At 50.3% G+C, this 20,426-nt stretch overlaps 3 protein-coding genes and 1 long non-coding RNA gene across 7 annotated transcripts; 1 reads left to right on the forward strand and 3 right to left on the reverse strand.

Moving 5' to 3' along the window:
* Nucleotides 1–1,152: 1,152 nt before the first annotated feature.
* Nucleotides 1,153–4,967, reverse strand: LOC128114307 (uncharacterized). The gene is made up of 5 exons (XR_008219743.1): nucleotides 4,834–4,967; nucleotides 3,342–3,557; nucleotides 3,140–3,225; nucleotides 2,299–2,434; nucleotides 1,153–1,419 (listed from the first exon to the last, which is right to left on the reverse strand). It is a non-coding gene; the product is annotated as an uncharacterized LOC128114307 (long non-coding RNA).
* LOC128114304 (lymphocyte antigen 6 complex locus protein G6d-like) lies at nucleotides 1,153–15,528 on the forward strand. 3 transcript variants are annotated; one of them, XM_052744210.1, is made up of 6 exons: nucleotides 1,153–1,232; nucleotides 3,049–3,378; nucleotides 3,463–3,726; nucleotides 6,556–6,711; nucleotides 13,304–13,432; nucleotides 15,320–15,528. In XM_052744210.1, exons 1-6 carry the CDS (start codon nucleotides 1,169–1,171, stop codon nucleotides 15,526–15,528), a joined length of 1,152 nt encoding a protein of 383 aa, XP_052600170.1. In that variant the 5' UTR covers nucleotides 1,153–1,168. The 3 variants fall into 3 exon arrangements, with proteins under 3 accessions (XP_052600170.1, XP_052600172.1, XP_052600171.1); XM_052744212.1 differs by lacking the exons at nucleotides 1,153–1,232; nucleotides 3,049–3,378; nucleotides 3,463–3,726; nucleotides 6,556–6,711 and adding an exon at nucleotides 6,879–6,906; XM_052744211.1 differs by lacking the exons at nucleotides 1,153–1,232; nucleotides 3,049–3,378; nucleotides 3,463–3,726; nucleotides 6,556–6,711 and adding an exon at nucleotides 13,152–13,206.
* On the reverse strand, nucleotides 9,183–10,685 carry LOC128114306 (lymphocyte antigen 6G6e-like). Of its 2 annotated transcripts, XM_052744214.1 has the most exons (3): nucleotides 10,480–10,685; nucleotides 9,920–10,045; nucleotides 9,183–9,838 (listed from the first exon to the last, which is right to left on the reverse strand). In XM_052744214.1, the coding sequence occupies exons 1-3, from the start codon at nucleotides 10,529–10,531 to the stop codon at nucleotides 9,612–9,614; spliced, it is 405 nt and encodes a 134-aa protein (XP_052600174.1). In that variant the 5' UTR covers nucleotides 10,532–10,685; the 3' UTR covers nucleotides 9,183–9,611. The 2 variants fall into 2 exon arrangements, with proteins under 2 accessions (XP_052600174.1, XP_052600173.1); XM_052744213.1 differs by lacking the exon at nucleotides 10,480–10,685 and having other exon boundaries at nucleotides 9,920–10,402.
* Nucleotides 15,529–17,210: 1,682 nt separating the features above from the next.
* Nucleotides 17,211–20,423, reverse strand: Ly6g6c (lymphocyte antigen 6 family member G6C). The gene is made up of 3 exons (XM_052743837.1): nucleotides 20,234–20,423; nucleotides 18,210–18,320; nucleotides 17,211–17,850 (listed from the first exon to the last, which is right to left on the reverse strand). Exons 1-3 carry the CDS (start codon nucleotides 20,286–20,288, stop codon nucleotides 17,636–17,638), a joined length of 381 nt encoding a protein of 126 aa, XP_052599797.1. The 5' UTR covers nucleotides 20,289–20,423; the 3' UTR covers nucleotides 17,211–17,635.
* Nucleotides 20,424–20,426: the final 3 nt, after the last annotated feature.

Raw genomic sequence — 20,426 nt, forward strand, 5'->3', positions numbered from 1 at the left:
TGAGAGAAGAACAGGGAGGTAAAACTGTGGTTGGGATGTAAAATAAAGATAAATAAATAGCAAAAAACTAGTCAGCACATTGTACGTGAAAGTCAGAGGACAGTTCTGGGGACGCAGTTCTCTCCGTCCCCCGTGTGGATCCTGAGGACTGAGCTCAGGTTGTTTGGCTCCTTGGCGAAGGCCTGTATCCATTGAGAGCCACCCCACGAGCCCAAAAGAAAATAACTAAATGGCTGACAATATCCCCAGTGACAAGGAACTTGCCCTATCTTTGAAATAAGTAACTAGCTATTCATAACGATGCATGCCTGTCCCCTCACCTCACCTTGGGAGGTAGAAGTAGGGGATCAAGAATTCAAGGTCGCCGGAGCGGTGGTGGCACATGCCTTTAATCCCAGCACTCGGGAGGCAGAGGCAGGCGGATCTCTGTGAGTCTGAGGCCAGCCTGGGCTACCAGGTGAGTTCCAGGAAAAGGCGCAAAGCTACACAGAGAAACCTTGTCTCGAAAAACCAAAAAAAAAAAAAAAAAAAAAAAAAAAAAAGAATTCAAGGTCATCCCTAACTACGAAGTGGTTTTGAAGCCAACCTGGACAACTTGAAACTCGGACTAAAAACAAAACAAACAAACAAACTAACTAACTAACTATAAATAATTAGGTATGTATAAAGGTCTGCCTCTGAATCTAGGCACCTGTGAATAATCCAGACCCCTGCTGTGTTTCCCCTTGAGTAACAGCTAACGACACTCCTCAGGGGTCCCGGAGCAGTCAATGGGATGCCAGGTAACCACAGGAAAGGTCATTTGGATCACTTAGGGAGCACTGCCTGGATGTACAGTTTTGTGCTGGGTTCCAAGGAGAGAACAGGCAGAGTCATTTGGCTCACGGTCGAGGTCTCGGGGATAGACGAGAAGCCACAGAAAGCTTCTAGGCTGAGAAGAGGTAGACATCTGGGATTCCTTACCCAGGAGCAGCTTGCACCAGGACCTGACTCCAAGAACTGAACGATAAAAGGTTCCTTTTCCCCCAGAAGACATGCAACTGAGTTTTATCTCCCCCACATTCTCATTCCCCCAGAGGCCCAGTGGAGTGTGGGCCTTTATCTGGGCTCTGCTTCCTCCCTGGAAACACCAGGTCTTTGGAGCAGGAGAACTTGGCAGGCTCTCCCCATGGCAGTCACAGTTGCCCTCCTCCTCCTCCTGTGCTTGTGTGGGCACCCCCAGGCTGCTGCAGGTAAGGGGCAGGAGGTGGGGGATTCTGCAGCTATTTGAAAAGTTGGGAGGGACTGCTATTTTTTTTCTCCATAGCACTTCTGAAAATGCACATGACTCAAGAAGACAGACTTACTTTATTTGAATTCTCTTTGCTTTTAGTCCTGGAGAGACCCAGCGGCACCATGGTCCTAGTTATATACAGTTCCCTGTATTTTGGAAAATATAAGTATTAGGTCTGGGGGTGTAGCTCAGAGAGTTCTTGCCTAGCACTCAGAGCTCTCAGTTCATCTCCTGCCAAGAGTTTGATCCCTATCACCACATAAATGGGGGTGCTATGCCCGTCATCCCAGAATTTGAGGGGAGACAGCAAGACCAGGAGATCCAGGTAATTCTCAGCTACATAGTCGATTTGAGGATACAAGATGAGGGTCTTGCTATGTGGTTGTGGTGGTGAATCTTCCAGCACACATATCTCTAGGCAGGTCTGTGAGGGCATTTCCAGAGAGTTTTAACTGAGGGTGGGAGAGCTACCTAAAATGTCAGTGGCACCATCAAGTGGGCTGGGGTCCTAGACTCAATAAAAATGGGGAAAGGATAAAGCCAGTAGAGCATAGGCAGTCCCCTCTTTCTGCTCCTAAGTCCATCCAGATGTAAGCATGTTTCTACCACCATAAACTTCCCACTATGATGGCCTGTGTTCCTTAAACTGTGAGCCAAGATAATCTAAGTGGTGGTGCACACCTTAATCCCCACACTCGGGAGGCAGAGGCAGGCAGAGCTCTAAGTTCAAGGACAGCCTGGTCTACAGAGTGAGTTCCAGGACAGCCAGGCTGTTACACAGAGAAACCCTGTCTCATAAAAACCAAATAATAATAATAATAATAATAAGTAAAAATAAACAAATCTTATCCTCTTAAGTTCCTTTAGCCAGCTCTCTTGTCAGATCAGTAAGAAAACGCCCAGCAGTCCAGGCTGGTCTTGAACACTCAGCTCAAGCATCCCTCCTTCCTCTGCCTCCTGAATGCTGTGACTACAGGTGTGTGCCACCACACCCATCTTACAGTTTTCCTTATTTTTTTTATTACCTGTTTGTTTGGAGACAGGGCATTGTTTATTAATTGCCTTGGCTGGCCTGGTGTTTCCTGTATATTGCAACCCTCCTTCCTCAGCCTCCCGAGTGCTGGTATTACAGGCACGTGCTATCATACCTGGCTTAGTTCCCTGCAGAAAATAAAAGATGAGCAGATGTTTAAAGAGATAAGGGCTTTCACCAACCACTGCAGCCTATTTCTGTCCTGACTCAGAGCCTCTCATTGGCAAGGAAAAATGGAAAGCCTTTACATTCTTTACCCCACCATCCCCACCCCACCCTCACTCTTCCTGGGACTCAGGTATTCCAGGGTAGCCTTGAACTCCTTAAGCAGCTGAGGATGACACCGAACTTCTGATCTTCCTGTCTCTGGATGGCTGGATCCCAGGCGTGCACCAGGATGCTAAGTTTATGGGTTTATGCCGTGCGGGGACCAGGGTCAGCGCTTCATGCACACCAGGCAAGCATTCTGCGAGCTGAGCCCTGAGCCACATTCCCAGTCTGTGAGAGGCTTTTGTTCTCTTTCAGTGCTGGGTATGGAACCCAAGACCTCAGGCAAGCACTTAACCAACTAAGCTATACCCCAGCCCTCGTCCCTTTCCTCTTAGCAGTCACTTGAGAAATGTGTTCACCAGCTAAACCAGTGCTTGGAGACCCCAGAAGGAAAGGAAGGCAGGCGTTAGAGGTAAAGCAGGGCCTTGCTGGAGGCATGGACAGCTCTAGTGATATCACCGTTTCTCCACAGACAGCATCCAGACCGTCTATGTGGTCTCAGGGGAGTCAGTGGAGCTGCCGTGTCCTTCACCACCCTCCCTACGTGGGGGCCAGCTCCTAACCTGGTTCCGCAGCCCTGCAGAAGGCTCCTCCACCATCTTGGTGACCCAGATCCAAGTAGACAGGCCAGTCTCAGATCTGGGGAAACCTGAAAATGATTCAAGGTTCAAACCTCTTGGGAACTATTCCTTATTGCTGGAGGGGTCCAGGGATGAAGATGCTGGGCGGTACTGGTGCACTGTGATGGATCAGAACCACAAGTACCAGAACTGGAGGGTGTACGATGTCTCCGTGCTCAAAGGTGAGTGGGGTGCGAAGACCTCTCTGGACTCTGGAGACTAGGGAAGACCACACAAGAAACTGAGGTGTCCCCATCTCTTGCCAGGATCCCAGTTCTCTGTGAAGTCTCCAGATGGCCCCTCTTGCTCTGCCCTCCTGTGCTCTGTGGTCCCCGCCAGGCGTCTGGACTCTGTGACCTGGCTAGAGGGGAGGAATCCCGTGAGAGGACACGCTCAGTACTTTTGGGGAGATGGGGCTGCCCTGCTATTGGTGTGTCCTGGAGAGGGGCTTCCTGAGACCAGGGGCCGCAGGCCGAGGAACATCCGATGCCTTATGCCTCAGAACAAAAGATTCAGCTTTAGTCTGGCAGGTAAAATGAGGGAGGGAATAAAGAAGCAGAAAGGGGTTCTCTCTGGCACATCTCTCAAGGTTGAAAAAGGAGGCAAATCAGGCCAGGCTGAGAGTCACTTCCCTGTAGGAGAAGGGTTTTTTTCCCACTTCATTGACCAAATCTACCATAAAGAAGGGTTGATTAGCCGGGGCAGTGGTGGTGCACGCCTTTAATCCCAGCACTCGGGAGGCAGAGCCAGGTGGATCTCTGTGAGTTCAAGGGCAGCCTGGTCTACAGAGTGAGACCCAGGACAGGCACCAAAGCTACACAGAGAAACCCTGTCTCGGAAAAAAACAAAAAAAAACAACAACAACAAAAAAAAGAAGGGTTGATTAAACCAACTTCCTGGAGGAACAGGCCAGACCAGGACCTACTTTGGAGGGATATACCACTGTTTAGAAAGGGGTTAGTCTAGGGGTGAAGAGAGAGCTCTGCTAACTAAAGTGATGTAACACACACATTAGAATCCGAGTTTGAACTCAGAAGCCACATAAAAAAAGCCATTCATGGTAATGCATGCCTGTAACCCCGACACTAGGGAGACGACAGCCAGATGGACCCCTGGACTCTCAGGCCAGATAGTCTGGACTGCATTGTGCGTTCCAGGCCAGTGAAAGACCTTGTCTCACAAATAAGGTGGACAGCTCCTAAGGAATAACACCTGAGGTTGACCTTTAGCCTCAGACACGTGCACGCACACACACACACACACACACACACACACAGGAAGAAATAGGCTGATCTAAGCAGGGCATGGTGTCACATGCCTCCTAGCACTTGGGAGGTAGAAAGAGTATCAGAAGTTTAAGGACAGCCTTGGGTTTATAGTGAGTTCAAAGCCGGCCTGCACTGCATGTGACCCTGCTTCTTTAAAAAAAAAAAAAAAGAAAAAAGCATCAAAATAAAAGACATAGGCCTGTGCCTTTAATCCTACCTCTCAGGAGGCAGAGGCTGTCAGTGTTTGAGTTCAAGGCCAGCCTGGTCTACATAGCAAATTTCAGGCCAACTACGGCTATATAGAGGCACCGCTCAAAAAAGAAAGATAAGAAATAGGCCAGTATATGAGCCAAGCATGGTGGTACACACCTGCAGTCCCAGGACTCGGGAGGCTGAGGCAGGAGTTCAAGGCCAGTCTGGACTGCATGAGACCCTGTCTCAAAAACAAACGAAAGAAACAGACTAACTAACCTATTACTTCTGTGGACTCTTCCATAGCAGAGAGGAAGTGCGTAGGGATTTTGGGGATGCTGACTTCTGTAGAAGGGGCCCATATAGGGTCATATAATGGCCTATTGACTGGGAAGACAGAAGCAGAAAGTGTATAATTGTTATACAAAATAGAAGGCCACTATACAGAGAATGAATGTTACTAGATGTAGAATAACCCATTTGTAAGTCAGAGAGAGGAGCAAAAGGCCGTTGTTCTATGAGAGAAAGATCTTGGCCAGGCCTAGAGGATGAATACGTGAATGGGTGGATAAGGGGCTGAAGAGATGGAAACTGCAAAGCGTTCTTTTTGTTTTTCTTTTTCCATTTTCATGTGTGTGAGATGCATGCCTGTATGCATCTTTGCATGTGTGTGGGTACACATATATGTGTGTACCCATGTACATGGGTGTGCAGGCATGCGGAGCCTGAGGTCGATGTCTGGAATCCGTTGCTCTTCCATCTTATTCAGTGAAGCAGTGTCTCTCAGTCAAACCCAGACTGGTTGATAAGGCTAGTCTCACTAGCCAGCTTGCTCCGGAGACCCCTGTCTCTGCCTTCAGAGGCTGGAATCACAGGTGGGCTACCATGCCCACCCAGTGTTTACATGGGTTCTGGGGATTCAAACTCCCATCCTCATACTTGTGTGGCAAGCATGCTAACCACTGAGCCATCTCTCCAGCCCCTGTCTTTTTGTTTTTGATTTTTTTTTTTTTTTGGTTTTTCGAGACAGGGTTTCTCTGTGTAGCTTTGTGCCTTTCCTGGAACTCGCTTTGGAGACCAGGCTGGCCTCGAACTCACAGAGATCCGCCTGGCTCTGCCTCCCGAGTGCTGGGATTAAAGGCGTGCGCCACCACCGCCCGGCTGTTTTTGATTTTTTTTTTGTTTTTGTTTTTGGTTTTGGTTTTTTGTTTTGTTTTGTTTTGTTTTTGTGGGTTTTTTTGTGTTTTTTTTTGTGTGTGTGTGTGTGTGTGTTTTTTTTTTTTGTTTTTGATTTTTATGGTAGTATCTCACCTTGGAGACCTGGTTGGCCTGAAATTCACTACGTAGACCAGGTTGGCCTTGAACTTTCCCCTGTTTTTTTTTTTTTTTTTTTTTTTTTCTGCTTTGAGACAGGCTTTCATGTAGCCCAGGCAGGCCTCCAGCCCCCTGTGCAGATGACCTCAACCCCTTATCCTCTCATATCCAACCTCCCAGGTGCAGGCATTACAGGCATGCATCATGGTGCCCAGCTGCAACGCTTTACTTTTTCTTGAAAATGTAAATTTTTGTGAGAGAAGTTATGGCTAGGATGTGCCCTGGAATCAACTGTCCCTGTGTGACGGGAACTGGGGCCACTCTCTCTGATGTTGGCCCCTGGAGTCCATAAGCAAAGTCACAGGGCAGTGGATGCTGTAGGTAGGGGCCTCCTGAGTATTTTCTGTAGTAAAACCCCACTGGACTGTGGCGGAAGCCACGTCTCACTCAGGGCTGCCTCTCCACTGGCTGCTCAAGACAAGAGACCAGACCTTTTTGTAGATGACATCACAGGATGGTTCTACTTCCTTCCAGCAGCGACAGGCCCCCTCACTACCTGTCATTCTTGTCTTACTGTCGTGGCAGCTTCCACAGAACCTTCTCCCATAGTTTGTGCCTCTGTCCCGAGCTGGGATGTGTCCCGGGTACTGATGCTGTTGTTCACAGCGGGCCAAGGAGTCACCATCATAGTTCTCAGCATTGTGCTCTGGAGGCGGAGGGCCCAGAGGTCTCCGGACAGAGGTGAGTCTTTCCCCAGAGATGCCACGTGGGTGTGAGGCAGAGGGTTGGGCTCTAGGGGAGGGGTGGCAAGGAACACATCCCTGAATTATCTGGTGACTTCTACATATCATACGGCTTCTTTTCCCCAGAACCCTCAATTCCTCACTTCAAACCTGAAGTCCAGGTCTATGAGAACATCCACTTGGCCCACCTTGGGTAAGAAACAACAGAGGTTTAAATCCCAGAGGGCCTGAGCATGGGAAATTGTTGCCTGGAGACGGGTTGGATTGCAGATGGGGGTCCTGGTTCCTGAGAAGGTGCAATAGCTTTAACCTGGCTTTTTGCTTTGTAAACTCTACAGCCCACCCACCCACAAGACCAGGTGATCTTGGTGATGTCTGCCTCAGAAAGCTTGGCCTGCTGTCCTGTGTCTCTGGCATCTGGCACCTGAAGGATTCCCTGAAAACCTTGGAGAGGGGGTGGGGCTGAGGGTGTGACTCTACTTCCTCTTGGCTTCCAACAGCCACCAAGCTGGAGGGGCCCCGGGCACAACATAAGGAAGGGAGTAACATCGTTCTGTGACGTCACCCACAAAAGGTGTGGTCTCCTGTCTTGAAGCAGCAGGTAGAGGAGTGACCCGGAGTAAGATGTATTGTGGGTTTGGAGTCTGTTGTGGGAAAGAGGGACTGGGAAGCCCAGAGATGTGAGAAGTGGTGGAGAAGCTATAAAGATAAGTGGGGGTAGGGGAGGAGCATCTGTCGTAGGAGAAGCTATAAAGATAAGTGGAGGGGAGGGGAGGGAGGGCAGGGAATCTATTGTAGGAGAAGCTGTGAAGATAAGTGTGGGGTGGGGGTGGGGGTGGGGAGCAAGGAAGAGAGAAGCTGAGAGACTCAGATGCAGAGTGGGGAAAACAGGAACCCCAAAGGAGATTTAACCAGCCTCCAACATAAACCAGACCTCCCCTCCCGGTGCTGTTCTCACAAAGAGACGTTGAGAGGGAACAAGATCTTTAATCACACCCCAGACTTTCTCAGATGGAACAGGAGGAACTCAAGACCAAAGGGGGATGCCAGTCCTCAGCCCTAGCAGGGCGCTCTCCTTATCCCAGGAGCACACACGCTCCTCTGTGGGACTCTATCCGGCATGAGCAGCTTATCACTTCTGACTCCCTGGGAGCCCTGCCCCTTGCACCCAGGGTTTCCGTGCTATCTCTGGGGCAGAGGAAGCACATTCAAGGGCTGGCAGACAGATCCCTAGTGGAGCGAGTACTTCCAGGCTTTCTGAACAGAGGACAGCTCTGGCCCGGTGAAGTGCTCCAAATCAGTCAGTCCCCAGCCTCCAGGAACGAGGCCACACCCTCTCAAGCAGCTCTGCCAGGTGCCCTTTTTGACTCTTGTCCCGGGCTTGGCTCTCAATGGAGAGAGCAGCTGTCTTGGAACCCTCACTTGTGGCCTTCACGCTGCAGCAGCTTAGACTCAGACGTTGGCAGGAAAGGGGATGACAGCCACACAGATGGGAACTGATGCGGGGCACCATTCAGGTTCCAACGTGCCAGTCTAACCCACAAGGCAGCTACAGTTGGTTCTTGTGTGTGTGGGTGTTGCGTATGTATGGGTGCACATGTGTGCACACCAGTGCACGCATGGAAGACACCAAATGTCCTATTCCCTCCTCTCTATCTCGCTCCTTTGAGGCGGGGTCTCTCACTGAACTTGGAGCTAGGCTGATGGTCAGCAAGCCCCATAGATCCTCCCGTCTCCGCCCCTCGTTGGCACCGGGGTTACAAGCACTCCTGTGTAGCTATACCCGGCTTTTGATTTGATTTGATTTGATGTTTACTGGTGTTTTGCCTGCGTGTCTGTGCATCACATTTCAGGTACTGTGTGCAGTACCTGAAAGGAGTGTGGGGTTTCCTGGGACTAGATTTACAGGTGGTTGTGAGCCACCATGCTGGTAGCTGGGAACTGAACCCCAGGTCCTCTGCAAGAACAGCCAGTGCTCTTAACCGCTGAGCCATCTCTCCAGCCCAAAGACCAGCTTTGTAAGTGGGTGCTGGCATCCAAAACCAGGTTCTTATGCCTGTATATGTGCTGGTACCCAGGGAGACATCTACTCTGCCCTGTAGAGTTTATTCTTTGTTTTTTGTTTTGTTTTGTTTTGTTTTTCGAGACAGGGTTTCTCTGTGTAGCTTTGGTTCCTGTCCTGGATCTTGCTCTGTAGACCAGGCTGGCCTAGAACTCACAGAGATCCGCCTGCCTCTGCCTCCCGAGTGCTGGGATTAAAGGCATGTGCCACCACCACCTGGCTAGAGTTTATTCTTAAAGTGCACCCTCGTGTGTTTCACCACCACCACCACACGCGACTGAAGTTAGTGGGCTCAAAGACAGCCCTATTTTTACATTTTATTTATTTGTTTGTTTTGGTGGTGTAGGGGATTGAACCCAGGGCCTTGTGTAGGGTAGGCAAACACTCTATCATTGAGCCCTATTACTAAATGTACTCTTCATGGTTCCCCAAGGTAGCCTTCCATTCTTGAGACCCTCAGATACCCAGTTACATCTTTCCTAGCAGCACTCTACCCCTCACCAGTCCCAGGCCACTTCTGTCCCTTTACCTGGGACCCAGGGCTCCTTCAGGGTAGCTGACCTGGGACACCTAGAGAAAAGACAGCGCCGGGGGATGGGGTGGGGAGGGTGTTTCTTATGAGGCGAGGTTCTGGACACATTCATGCTGGGATCGGAAACTCCAGCTGTAGGAATCAGGTCTTAGGAGGGGGTCTGTAGAGGTGTTGGCATAAAAACCCTCAAGGGCCAGGGCTTTTTACACAAAGTCACATTCTTGAGCATGCCTCAAAAACATCTGTGCAGATGTTTCCAGGTCCACGATAACATCGGAGTCCTGGGCTGACATGGACTCACAGGCTAGAGGAAGATATGGACTCCCCAGGCAAAGATGGCTGCAAGAAGTGACAGGGTGGTGAGGGGCAGGCGTGGGAGTCGCGGCAGGGAGGCGGCCGCGTTGCACAGGTCCTGCTCACAGCACTGGTGCCGGAGAGCATAGGGCTGTGACCAGTAGGTGGCACGGCCCAGCAGAGGGCAGTGGGCCCTAGGGAGGCAGCCTCTCCGCTCGATGACCTCTTCCTTCTGGTCTGTGGGACAAAGGAGGAACATGGAGGTTGGGGGGCAGAAAGGACAGAGGTGAGGAGAAGGGCCATTGGGCCAGACCTTACCTGAGGTGCCAACACTGATGCCACACACCTCATCTTCCTGGCACTCTGTGAGAACAGGGTAGCAGGGCTTAGCAAAGCTGCAGGTGTAACAGTGGAGTCGTCCTCTGGTTGGGGAAGTGGTGAGACCTGTTGGGTCAGCAGATATCAATTCCGGGAGGAGAAGGTAAGAGGTAAAACCAGACCTCTGGGACACCCAGAGGAGGGAGAAGCAGACAGGAATATAAAACAGCCAAGGCAGGAGAGCAGAACCAGGCAGAAGAAAGAGGGATACAGTCTTCAGGAGAGACGGACGGAACGGAGGCCGCAGAGTGATGCAAAAACCCATGCGCAGGAAGGAGAGATGCAAAAGTTAAGTGAGAGACAAAGGGTGGGAATAAAGACTGTCAGAGACTCAAAGAGGTAGTTACTCACATGCTCCCCCTGCCCCTGGCCTTTTGAGAAGAGTTTTACATAGACCAGGCCCTCCTTCCAGGCCTTCCAGGGTCCGAATACCTCCCCATTTCTCTTCACCTCTGTCAGCTCCCTCTCCATTCTCCACTCCAGCCCTCGTCCGCCCTTACCCAGTGCCCCAGAGAAGAACAGGATGCCGAGAAAGGCGCTGGAGGGGCCCATGGCAGAACCAGCTCGGCAGTCTGGGAGAATGTGATCTGCACCCCGAGTCAGCACCCTGAACACACCTGGCCAAAGACGGGGAGGAACTCTTAAACAAACAGCCAGTGAGATAATCTGGGGTGTGGAAAAGTGAGAGATTCACCTGCCTGGTGCAACAGCTCTGCATCCCTGCCCATGCTTGCCCTGAGGGTCTTCTGTTTTCTCAGTGTTTGCTAACTCAGCCTCGCTGTCTGCCTGTCTAGAGTTATGTCTGTCACCTTGCCTCCTGCTCCCCTCCCTCCCTCTGCTCAAGCTGTTCTCAGTTCTCCTTGTTTTTTGTCTATCCCCTCAGAGCTTGTCCACCTCCCAAGGTCACACTCTGAACCCTCCCTGCCCTAGATGTTAGAGTCCTGTTTGAATGTGGTATCAACAAAGCCCACCCACCCATTCCCACACCCTACCCCACCCACAAAGCCCAGCTGAGAGGGGGCCCTGCCCCACGTAGCTCACATCCCTTTGATTCACACCCCCCCACCAAGCATCAACATTGCTACCCCATAATTATCCCTCCTGGCTTTACTACGTTGCAGAAAAGAATTAATCAGAAGCTAGACTGATGTATGTCCTTCCTCTGAGAAGGAATTGGAAAAGGTAGACAGGACAGTTTCCAGGATGGGAGAATGGTGGTAAGGAACATTAGGAATTAAGAGACTGGGTGGGCACAGGGAGTGTAGTGCATGCAGCCTTAGAGGGCTTATCCAACACCTGGGCGGTCCTGGGTTCCATTCCGAGTACCAAAAAAAGAAACACTTCACCAGAAGGGCTACAGCCAGGAAGAGGGTTGTGGGCATCTCAGCATCTCTTTATACTCTGAAAATGACTGAAGACCTCAGAGATCTTTTCTTCACATGGATTCTATCAATATTTGCCTTATCAGAAGTTAAAATGGGCTGGTGAGGTAGCTGAGTGGGTAGAGGTGCTGTGTAAGCCGAAGGGCCTGAGTGTGAGCCCTGGAACCACATGAACGTGGAAAGGGAGAACCAAGCGCACAAAGGATGGGAATAAAGACTGTCAAAGAACACACACACACACACACCACACACACGGTAAATATATATAATTTTAAACAATAAAATAAATAGGACATTTAAAATTGGTATTGAATGAAGCCAGGCTGACTATTTTTCTTAAGACTTTTTATTTTTAACTATGTACACATGTACGTGTCTGTGTATGGATATGTGCGTGCAAGTGCAGAAGCCCCGAGACCATGAGGACACTGGGTCCTCTGGAGCTGTGCTGTTCGCCGTGGGTCCTGGGGAAAGAAGTTGTGCAGCAAGAACAGCCGGCACCCTCGTCCACGGATCTCTCATCTCTCATCACTCCCTCGTCCACGGATCTCTCATCTCTCATCACTCCCTCGTCCACGGATCTCTCATCTCTCATCACTCATCTCTCCAGGCCTAAATAAAAATCTTTTAAAAAGAAATGAAGAGGGGCTGGAGAGACGGCTCAACAGTTTAGAGCACTTGTTGCTCTTGCAGAAGGACTCTAGTTCTATTCCCAGCACCCACGTGGTGGCTCACAACTGGCTGTAACTCCAGGTCCAGGGATTTGATGCATTCTTCTGGGCTCCAGTGGTACCAGGCAGACACATGGGGCACATATCTACATGTCAGCAAAACATTCATTCACATAAAATAAATCTTAAGAAAAAAGGAATTAAAATAAGAAGCCACCAGCAATGGCACATGCCTGCAATCCTAGCACACATGAGGCTGAGACAGAGGATTGCTGTAAGTTTGCGGCCAGCCTGGACTACATGCTGAGCTCCAGGCCAGCCTAGGTTATGCGGAAGACCACTTCAACAAGCAAACGCGCGTGCGTGCACACACACACACACACACACACACACACACACACACACACACACGGTAAATATATATAATTTTAAACAATAAAATAAATAGGACATTTAAAATTGGTATTGAAGCCAGGCGTGGTGATTCATGCCTGTAATCCCAGTACTTGAGATGCTGAGGCAGGAGAATCAGAAGTTCAAAGCCAGCCCTGTCTCAAACAACAACAATCAGCTAGCTAAATAAATAATTAGGTATAGTTTGATTCATTTAACAAATAAAAGCCAAGCGTATTATATGTTAGGAAGACATAGTTTTGTGAAAAATAATAATTAGCCTCCGATGGCCCAGAGAGAATGGCATTGTTTTACATTTTTGAGAATTCATTTAACTCTGGTTATAATCAGAGGTGACTGGGTTTTCATAACCTACTTCTGCATTCCATGTGGAATGTGGATGAACAAGATCAAACCCTCAGATACGGAACTGAAAAGGGAAGACCCTTGAGGGCGGGTTATGAAAGGGCCTTAGGGACCCCCAGGTGTTCTTCGGCTGGAACTGCTGCTGAGCATGGAGGCGTTTGGGGCTTCAGAGGACGCTCAGAGCCATCCATGGGGCCCCTCCCTGTTCCCCATTGGGGCCCTGGTGCAGCTAGGGGAGACTCTTTCCTTGCTTTTTATTGTCCTATAAAGCTCAAGGCAAGGGGGATATAAGGCTGGCAGAGTCGAGCCTGAGAGGGGGGTGGGCGGGAGGGAGAGGCGCTACTGGTGTAAGCAGACATGATGAACCCCCGAATGGTCGGGATCCTACTCTGCGCCCTGCTTGGCGCTGCCTTGGGTAAGGAGGAAGCTCATATGCCTTTGGCACAGGCCTGCCCTTCCCTCTGCCAGGGCTCCTCTAAGGGCCGGGTCCCGTACCTCTTTTTTCCTGCCAGGACACCGCATGCGATGCTATGACTGTGGTGGCCCCAGCAACTCCTGCAAGCAGACCGTGATCACCTGTGGTGAGGGTGAGCGCTGCGGCTTCCTGGACCGCAAACCCAACCCAGGACAAGCCAAGCAACGTGAGTCCTTTGTCGTCCCCACCCCCACCCCCACTTCCCACTGCTTCCAACAAGCCCCCTCTTCAACCCTGCGGGCTACCACCCTTCCAACTTCAGTCTGGCTCTGGGCAGATGGTGCCACTGTTAGGGCGGTCTAACCCTTCTGGCTCCTGGCACTGTGCCTTGAGGAGCCCACACGCCTCAGGCTCTCCCCTTGCTCTCCGTGAAGAACCTCATAGGCCCTTACTAGGGAAGAAACTGTCTCCTAAAACCAGAGTCAAAATGTTAAGCCAAACTCCAAACTTCAACTGTCAGGGACTGGATAAGAGCTGGAGAGAGGCTGTGTGTGTGTGTGTGTGTGTGTGTGTGTGTGTGTGTGTGTGTGTGTGTGTGTGTGTGTGTGTTTAATGTTTTATTTTGAAATCATTTGGTTTAACAGGAAAATTACAAAAGAAATGCACAGAGTTCCTGTTTCTACCCAGCTTCTTCAGATGCTAACATTCCATTTCATTACCAAAATCAGAGCATGACAGCATGATGCTAACGAACCTGGACTTAGATTCAGTGGCCCAAACTCAAAGCAGAATACCCCATTGACTTTATTTATTTCAAAGTGATTATTTTGTTTGTTTGGTTTGTATTTTTTGCTTGCTTGCTTGATTGGTTGGTTGATTGGAGACAGGATCTCACTGTGTAGTTAGTGTTGGCTAGCCTGGAACTCACTACATAGACCAGGCTGGACTTGAACTCACAAAAATCTGCCTCCTTTACTTCCTGAGTGCTGAGATTAAAGGCAGGTGTCTTGCTTAAAGTGATTTATTTATTTATTTTTTTAGATTTTGAAATTTATTTTATGTGCGTGAGCACTTTTCTACAGGTGTGTTTGTGTACCACAGGTGTGCCTGCTGCCTTTGGCGATCAGAAGAGGGGGTGATATTCTCCGGAACTGGAATTATAGGTGACTGTGAGCCACCAAGTGGGTACTGGGAGCTGAATCAAGTCCTCTGGAAGAGCAGTCAGTGCTCTTAACCACTGAGCCATCTCTCCAGCCCCAATTTATTATTATTTTTAAAAGATTTATTTTTGTGTATGAGTATGTCTGTCTGAGTGTATGCCACATGTGTGGGGGTGTTCTCAGAGGCCAGCAGAGTGTATCAGATCCTCTGGAGTTACAGCTGGTTAGAGGTGGTACAGATGGTTGTGAGCCTGGTGTGAGAACTCGGCCTTCTGGAAGGGCGACAAGCACCCTTAACCATTACGCTCTCTCCAGCTCTACATTTTTTTTTTTTTGCTTATTTTTAGGACAGGGTCTCACATGTCCCAGGGTGGCCGTAAACATGATATGACTCCTAGGATGACCTTGAACTTCTGATCCTCCTCTCTCCACATGGCGTGTGCTGCCATGTCCTGTTTAGTTTAGTACTGCAGGTCAAGTCCAGGACTTTTGTGCCCTAGGCAAGCTACATTCCCAGCTCTATTTGCTATTTTTGGGGTACAGGGTCTCCATTTTATAGCCCAGGGTTACCTTTAAGTCAATGTGTTGATCAGACTGGCCTTGAACTCCTGGCAATCTTCCTGCCTCAGCCTACTGAGTGTGACAGGCATGCACCACTGTGTCCAACTTCAGCTGTATTAACTTCACAATGATACCTTATTTTATAGATTGTCCCTTTTGTATTTGGCTGCAATTTTCACATGTTGAGGCTGAGGCAGGAATGGTCCTAGGTCCTTGGAACACCTTAGCATCACTGCCCTAGGTGGACTTGCTGGCTCCAATGCCTTGGTTTCAGAGAGGTGTTTTTTGAGGGGACAGAGTGTCCCTTTAAGTCCTGGGAACCTGCGTCTTCCATGGCGGCGGGCAAGTCCTGAAGTCAGGAGCTCAACACCCTGTGTCGTTCCTTCTCTCAGCCTCCGTGACCTTGGGTCAGCACCACCCCGCCTGTGTGGCCACCCACCATTGCAACCAAGTGGACATAGAGTCAGTGGGAGGTGTGACTTTCACAACCCAAAAAAACTGCTGCTTCGGAGACCTGTGCAACGGCGCCGTGGTGAGCTCCGTGACCCCTTCCTGTATCTTGGCGGCAGCTGTTACCACCCTGGCCTGGCTCTTGCCGTGACTATAGAGCGAGCAGATAGTGGGATTGAGGGTAGGGAAGGGACCGAGGGAGCTGAACATCCAAGGTGAGAAAATAGGCACTCCTTTGTGCGCCATTAAAATGTATGGACTCTTCTAGAGCTGACTATTAAATTCTATCCATTTTTGTTTGTTTGTTGTTTGTTTTTTGGGACAAGGTTACTCTGTGTAGCCCTGGCTGTTCTGGAACTTGTTCTGTAGACCAGGCTAGCCTCTAACTCACAGAGGTCCGCCTGCCTCTGCCTCCTGAGTGCTGAGATCAAAGGTGTGTGCCTCTCTCCTCCCAGCATCTATGACTCTTCTGTTGAAAATAAGGGCCAGCCGGGCGGTGGTGGCGCACGCCTTTAATCCCAGCACTCGGGAGGCAGAGCCAGGCGGATCTCTGTGAGTTCGAGGCCAGCCTGGACTACCAAGTGAGTTCCAGGAAAGGCGCAAAGCTACACAGAGAAACCCTGTCTCGAAAAACCAAAAAAAAAAAAAAAAAAAAAAAAAAAAAAAGAAAATAAGGGCCAGCTGGGCTTGCAAATCCCCGCCTGTCCAGCAGGGGAAGCCGCATTAGCAAGGGAGGGGGCAGCACAGGCCTCTGGGGCCATGGCTAGAAAAAAAAAGGCTGCTGAAGGGATAATATGTGGGTTATCTGACCGCTTGTTCAGTTACCAGTCCATCAGTAGACCTATCAGCAGTCCTTATCCAATGACACCCCTCAAAACAATAGAGAATCTGTCTTCAGTGGCTCCTGGAACCTGCTGCTAGGGAGACTCTTCCTTCACAGTGGGGGTCACTGAGTGGAAGGGCCCTGGGCTGAGTGGGGTGGGGGGTTACCAGGACGCCATGATCCTGGCTGTCTGGGTTTGTTTTCCCTTCCGTACTTCATAACTCAGCTCCCAATAGGACTGTTTTGAACTGAGAAAGGAAAGTTGCTTGAGTAACCCAGTTAGAAAGCCACCTAGGAGGTGGACATGAGAGGCAGCTCTGTCTGCAAATGCCTTTCCTACCCTTTCTGGGGCGCCCTCAAGCTAGGCTGCACCTGCTTCTTGGCAGGGTGCAGTCTAAATTTAGGATAAGGGCTGTTTCTCCAAACACTAGTGCCAGGCGCCACCCTCAGGTATTGGAAAGGAGAAAGGCTTGAAAAACCTGCTCTTCCGTTTGGTCAGCCCAGCCTTGTAGGGAAACTCCCTGGAGAACTCTTAGGTAAGAAGAAGGGTGGGGTTGAGAGTGAAATTTCCATGGAGAGGGGCCCTGTACCACCACCACCTCCTCCTCCTCCTCCTCCTCCTCCTCCTCCTCCTCCTCCTCCTCCTCCTCCTTCTCTCTCTCTCTCTCTCTCTCTCTCTCTCTCTCTCTCTCACTCTCTCATCCTTGCTGTCCTGGCTGGCTTGGAACTTGCCAGGTAGAAGCCAGACTGGCCTCAAACTCAGAGATCTGTCTTTGCCTCTTGAGTGCTGGGATTAAAAGGCTATAGAGCCACGCCTGCCTCTCTTTTTGAGACAGGAGCATATTCGGCTCATGCTGGCCTTGAACTTACTATGTAACCAAGGATGGTCTTGAACACCTGATTCTTCTGCCTCTACTGCCCAACTGTTGAGATCACAAAGGAAAGCCACCACGCCCAGATTTGCATGTATATCCCCTGACAATAAACACACCATTTATCAGACGCCGACATTTATTTCTCATGATGGAAAGAGATGAGCAGAGGGTTTGGCGAATCAACCCCATGCAGTGAGGTTAGCGGGTCGTTTTGGAGACAGGACAGTGGCCCTTCTAGATCCACATCCCAGGGTCACATCAGCGTGCATCCAAGTAGGGAGCCCTTGCGGTGGCCAGTGAAGGAGGTAGAGTGTTCTCCAAGGAAATGGGAAAGGACTTGGTGGAAAATGGAGCGGAGAGTGCCAGCTGAGAGAAGAGACTAGAAAGATCACTCTAGGCACTGTCCCACGAAACAAGTGGGACAAGAACAGGGAAATGATCTTCAGAAGAGGAGGAGCCAGGGGTGAAGGGAGAACATTCTGGAAAGCTGGAGTTCTAAGGACATGGGGAGAAAGGCTCAGGCTACAGCAAATGGCAAGAACACAGCCATGGAGTGAATCTCAGTGCAATAACCAGAGGCCAAGGCCAGCCAAGGAGGTGAGGGAGACAAGAGCCAGGGCGGGCGTGGGCCTCGGAGCTGGGCTATTGCAGTTGTCCTTGTCACAGCAGGTAGTGTTGTAGTTCAGGCCCAGCCTGCGGTTGGTTTGGTTGAAAGCCTCCACACAAGGCTCGTCTGGTGTGCCACAGCGCAGGTTAGAGAAAACCCACATCTTCCCTAGAGAGGTAGGAGCCAACAGAGAAGAGATCAGGAGTAGGCATTGGCTTGCCTGTGTCCATTGGCTACTCTCCCTTCCCAAAGTCGCTTGGCCCCACCCTTTTTCTCGCTTTTCAGTCTAATCTCCCTTCCTGAGTGTAAGCCACATCCCTGCGTCTAGCACCAGCACCCATTTCATAGGGTTGTCAGTCACAAGCATTCACAAGCACAATGTAGAGATGCAGGTCAGTGCCTGGCACAGAATCATCTTGGGCCACATGCTGTCTCCACTGTTAACTCTCTGTCCTAGCCCTGGATGGGCTTCAGTCCCAGATAGCACCCTCCACCTGGCCCCTCCCTCCTGGAAAAGGGGATGTTACCAAGGTACACATTTGTTGTCAAGCATCTGTGGCCTGGCTCCAGGCGACAGGACTGGCGGTCCACGCAGCCCAGCACAGGGACCTTGTAGCAGGAATGACATCTAGTGTCAGCTGGGGAGATAAGAAGTCAGGCTGAGGTGACGGGATGTCCCAGTCACCTGAGGATAAGTTGAGTTAGGGGAAGGGTGAAGAACTGCCCACTAAGCAACCAGTGTCTCTGACCTGCTTTGTTCACAGGGACAGAGCAGGTGGATGCAAAGTGGGCGTTGTGCGGAGGCATTTGTTTTGTGTGGAAACTACACACCCTACATACCTTCCTCCACCCAGCCTGTTTGGGATGAGTCAAGAATTGTACTAACAAAAACTTGGAGCTAGGGATGGCTGGGATATGGAGAAAGCTTGGAGACAGAGAGAGTAGAGGTTAGGAAAGAGGATGAGACTTGAGAGAGAAAGAGAGAGAGAGAGAGAGAGAGAGAGAGAGAGAGAGAGAGAGAGAGAAGAAATTATAAAGTGTAGAAGTTAGCAGTGCCTTCAGAGATGGCATGGAATTGAGGCTGTAAGAAAGCCACCTGTGACAAGCTTTAAAAGTTGACTAGACCTCCACCAAGAGCTTGGGAAGAATCAGTCCTGAATGGATCCTTTCTACGACTGTTCTGGCTCTCACTCTATGGAAGAAGGGATAATACCTGTGAGGCATATCACTGGATTGTCTTATCACCTAACAAAAGTGGAGAGTGGGTGCAGAAGTGGCATGCCAGGATTCCTGTGTTGGCCAACTTCAGGTTTGAGCATGCAAAGTTCCATGAAAGAATGGTCAGCTCAAGGGTGGAGGAGCTTAGTGTGCCTCCAGGAAACCCATCTCACTTTAGGGGTAAGTGCTCTGGCATCTTCTCTTTAGAAGGCTCGGGGAAAGTTTCTGATTCTTGGGAAGGCTGTATGCAGTCAATGGAACCACCCAGAAGGCTTTGCATCCCTTGGGGGGGTATAGGAACAAGCTAAGAAGGGCTATTGCTGAGCACCTCAGTGAGGGGTGGAGTGGGATCCTGGCGTTTCTGTGTGAGCACTCTGCTCAGTGCAGAAGGTGATCGAAGGCTGCTATGCTAGATCCTGGAGAACTGCATGTTGGAATGGGGCTGTCCCGAGGGTTAGAGTGTCCAGGAAGGGAGCACACCGGGTCGGAAATAAGAGACCTAGTGCTGGAGCAGGTAAGAAGAGTGGGCCAGGAGAATATGGGGGCTAGGAGAAGATGGCAGTGGAGACCTGGTCCTTAATAATGGACCAAAGAGCCAGGTGTGATACTTGTGTAAATCCCAGCATTTAGGAGGTAGAGACAGGAAGTTCAGGAGTTCAAGGCCAGCTTTGGATCTGAGAATAATCTACCACAAAGACAGGGTTCAAGCAAGCCAAAAATTAAAAACAAAACCCTGATATATCAGGGAAGCCCCAGGTTTTGAGATCCAGACCACAACTCTGAGGCAGGAGCAGGAGTCAGTTTTAAAGGGAAAAACCACAAAGAGTCCCATCCATTCATAATGTAATGGGGGAGAAGTGGCTGGGGACTTTCCGTGGTGGAACACTTTCAGCTATCAGGGAGTTCTGTGGTCTGGTGGCTGGCTCTGGGCCAGCCAGTCAGAAGGGGGTGGGATGTTTGTGGTGTACCCTCATTCTAGACATCTGCAGGAGGGGGCCTGGGGGGGTTGCAGTTAAGCCTCAGGAAATTGTGGGTGGCGGCTCAGGGCAGAGTGGAGTTCCTTCTGCTAACTAGGATCTAACAACACATGAATTTGCCCCCCGCAAAAGAGGACAAGTAAAGAAATGAAGGGAGGAAAAGGAGGAAAGGAAAGAGAGGGTAGGGAGAGAAAGAAAAAGAAAAATGGAGCAAGGCACCCCCCATCATACTCAGACATCTAATCCTAGAGGCATTGGGGAGACTAAGCCAGGTAGGGTTGGAGCTTCTTGGGGTCCTGAGTAGAGGGAAATATGGAGTATTGGGTAGGGTTGGGGTGGGGCCCCCTGGCACTCACCTGAGACCCAGCAGCAGAGCAGGGCAGACAGGGTGAGCAGCAGCAGGTGTTTCATGGCGAGGGTGCTGAAAATGTCCACAGCCCCAGAAGCTGGCAGTAGATTCTCAGGGAGCCAGGTCTGAGAGTTGAGCGTCCTTTTTGGAATTTATAATCCCAAAGGCCCCTCCCTTCCAGGCTCTGCCCTCTGTGGTAC

This window comes from Peromyscus californicus, unplaced genomic scaffold, assembly GCF_007827085.1.
Source record: "Peromyscus californicus insignis strain IS unplaced genomic scaffold, ASM782708v3 Scaffold_19__1_contigs__length_69161282, whole genome shotgun sequence".
In the NCBI taxonomy this organism is placed as follows: domain Eukaryota; kingdom Metazoa; phylum Chordata; class Mammalia; order Rodentia; family Cricetidae; genus Peromyscus; species Peromyscus californicus.

Coding starts and splice junctions, on each gene's coding strand:
- Ly6g6c (XM_052743837.1), bottom strand. CDS start 20,288: ATGAAACACCTGCTGCTGCTCACCCTGTCTGCCCTGCTCTGCTGCTGG. Junction 18,321..20,233: donor GCTCTGCTGCTGGGTCTCAG/GTGAGTGCCAGG, acceptor TTATCTCCCCAG/CTGACACTAGATGTCATTCC. Junction 17,851..18,209: donor GACAACAAATGTGTACCTTG/GTAACATCCCCT, acceptor CTACCTCTCTAG/GGAAGATGTGGGTTTTCTCT.
- LOC128114304 (XM_052744210.1), top strand. CDS start 1,169: ATGGCAGTCACAGTTGCCCTCCTCCTCCTCCTGTGCTTGTGTGGGCAC. Junction 3,379..3,462: donor CGATGTCTCCGTGCTCAAAG/GTGAGTGGGGTG, acceptor ATCTCTTGCCAG/GATCCCAGTTCTCTGTGAAG. Junction 6,712..13,303: donor CCAGAGGTCTCCGGACAGAG/GTGAGTCTTTCC, acceptor TTTTCCTGCCAG/GACACCGCATGCGATGCTAT.
- LOC128114306 (XM_052744213.1), bottom strand. CDS start 10,244: ATGGGTTTTTGCATCACTCTGCGGCCTCCGTTCCGTCCGTCTCTCCTG. Junction 9,839..9,919: donor CATCAGTGTTGGCACCTCAG/GTAAGGTCTGGC, acceptor TTTGTCCCACAG/ACCAGAAGGAAGAGGTCATC.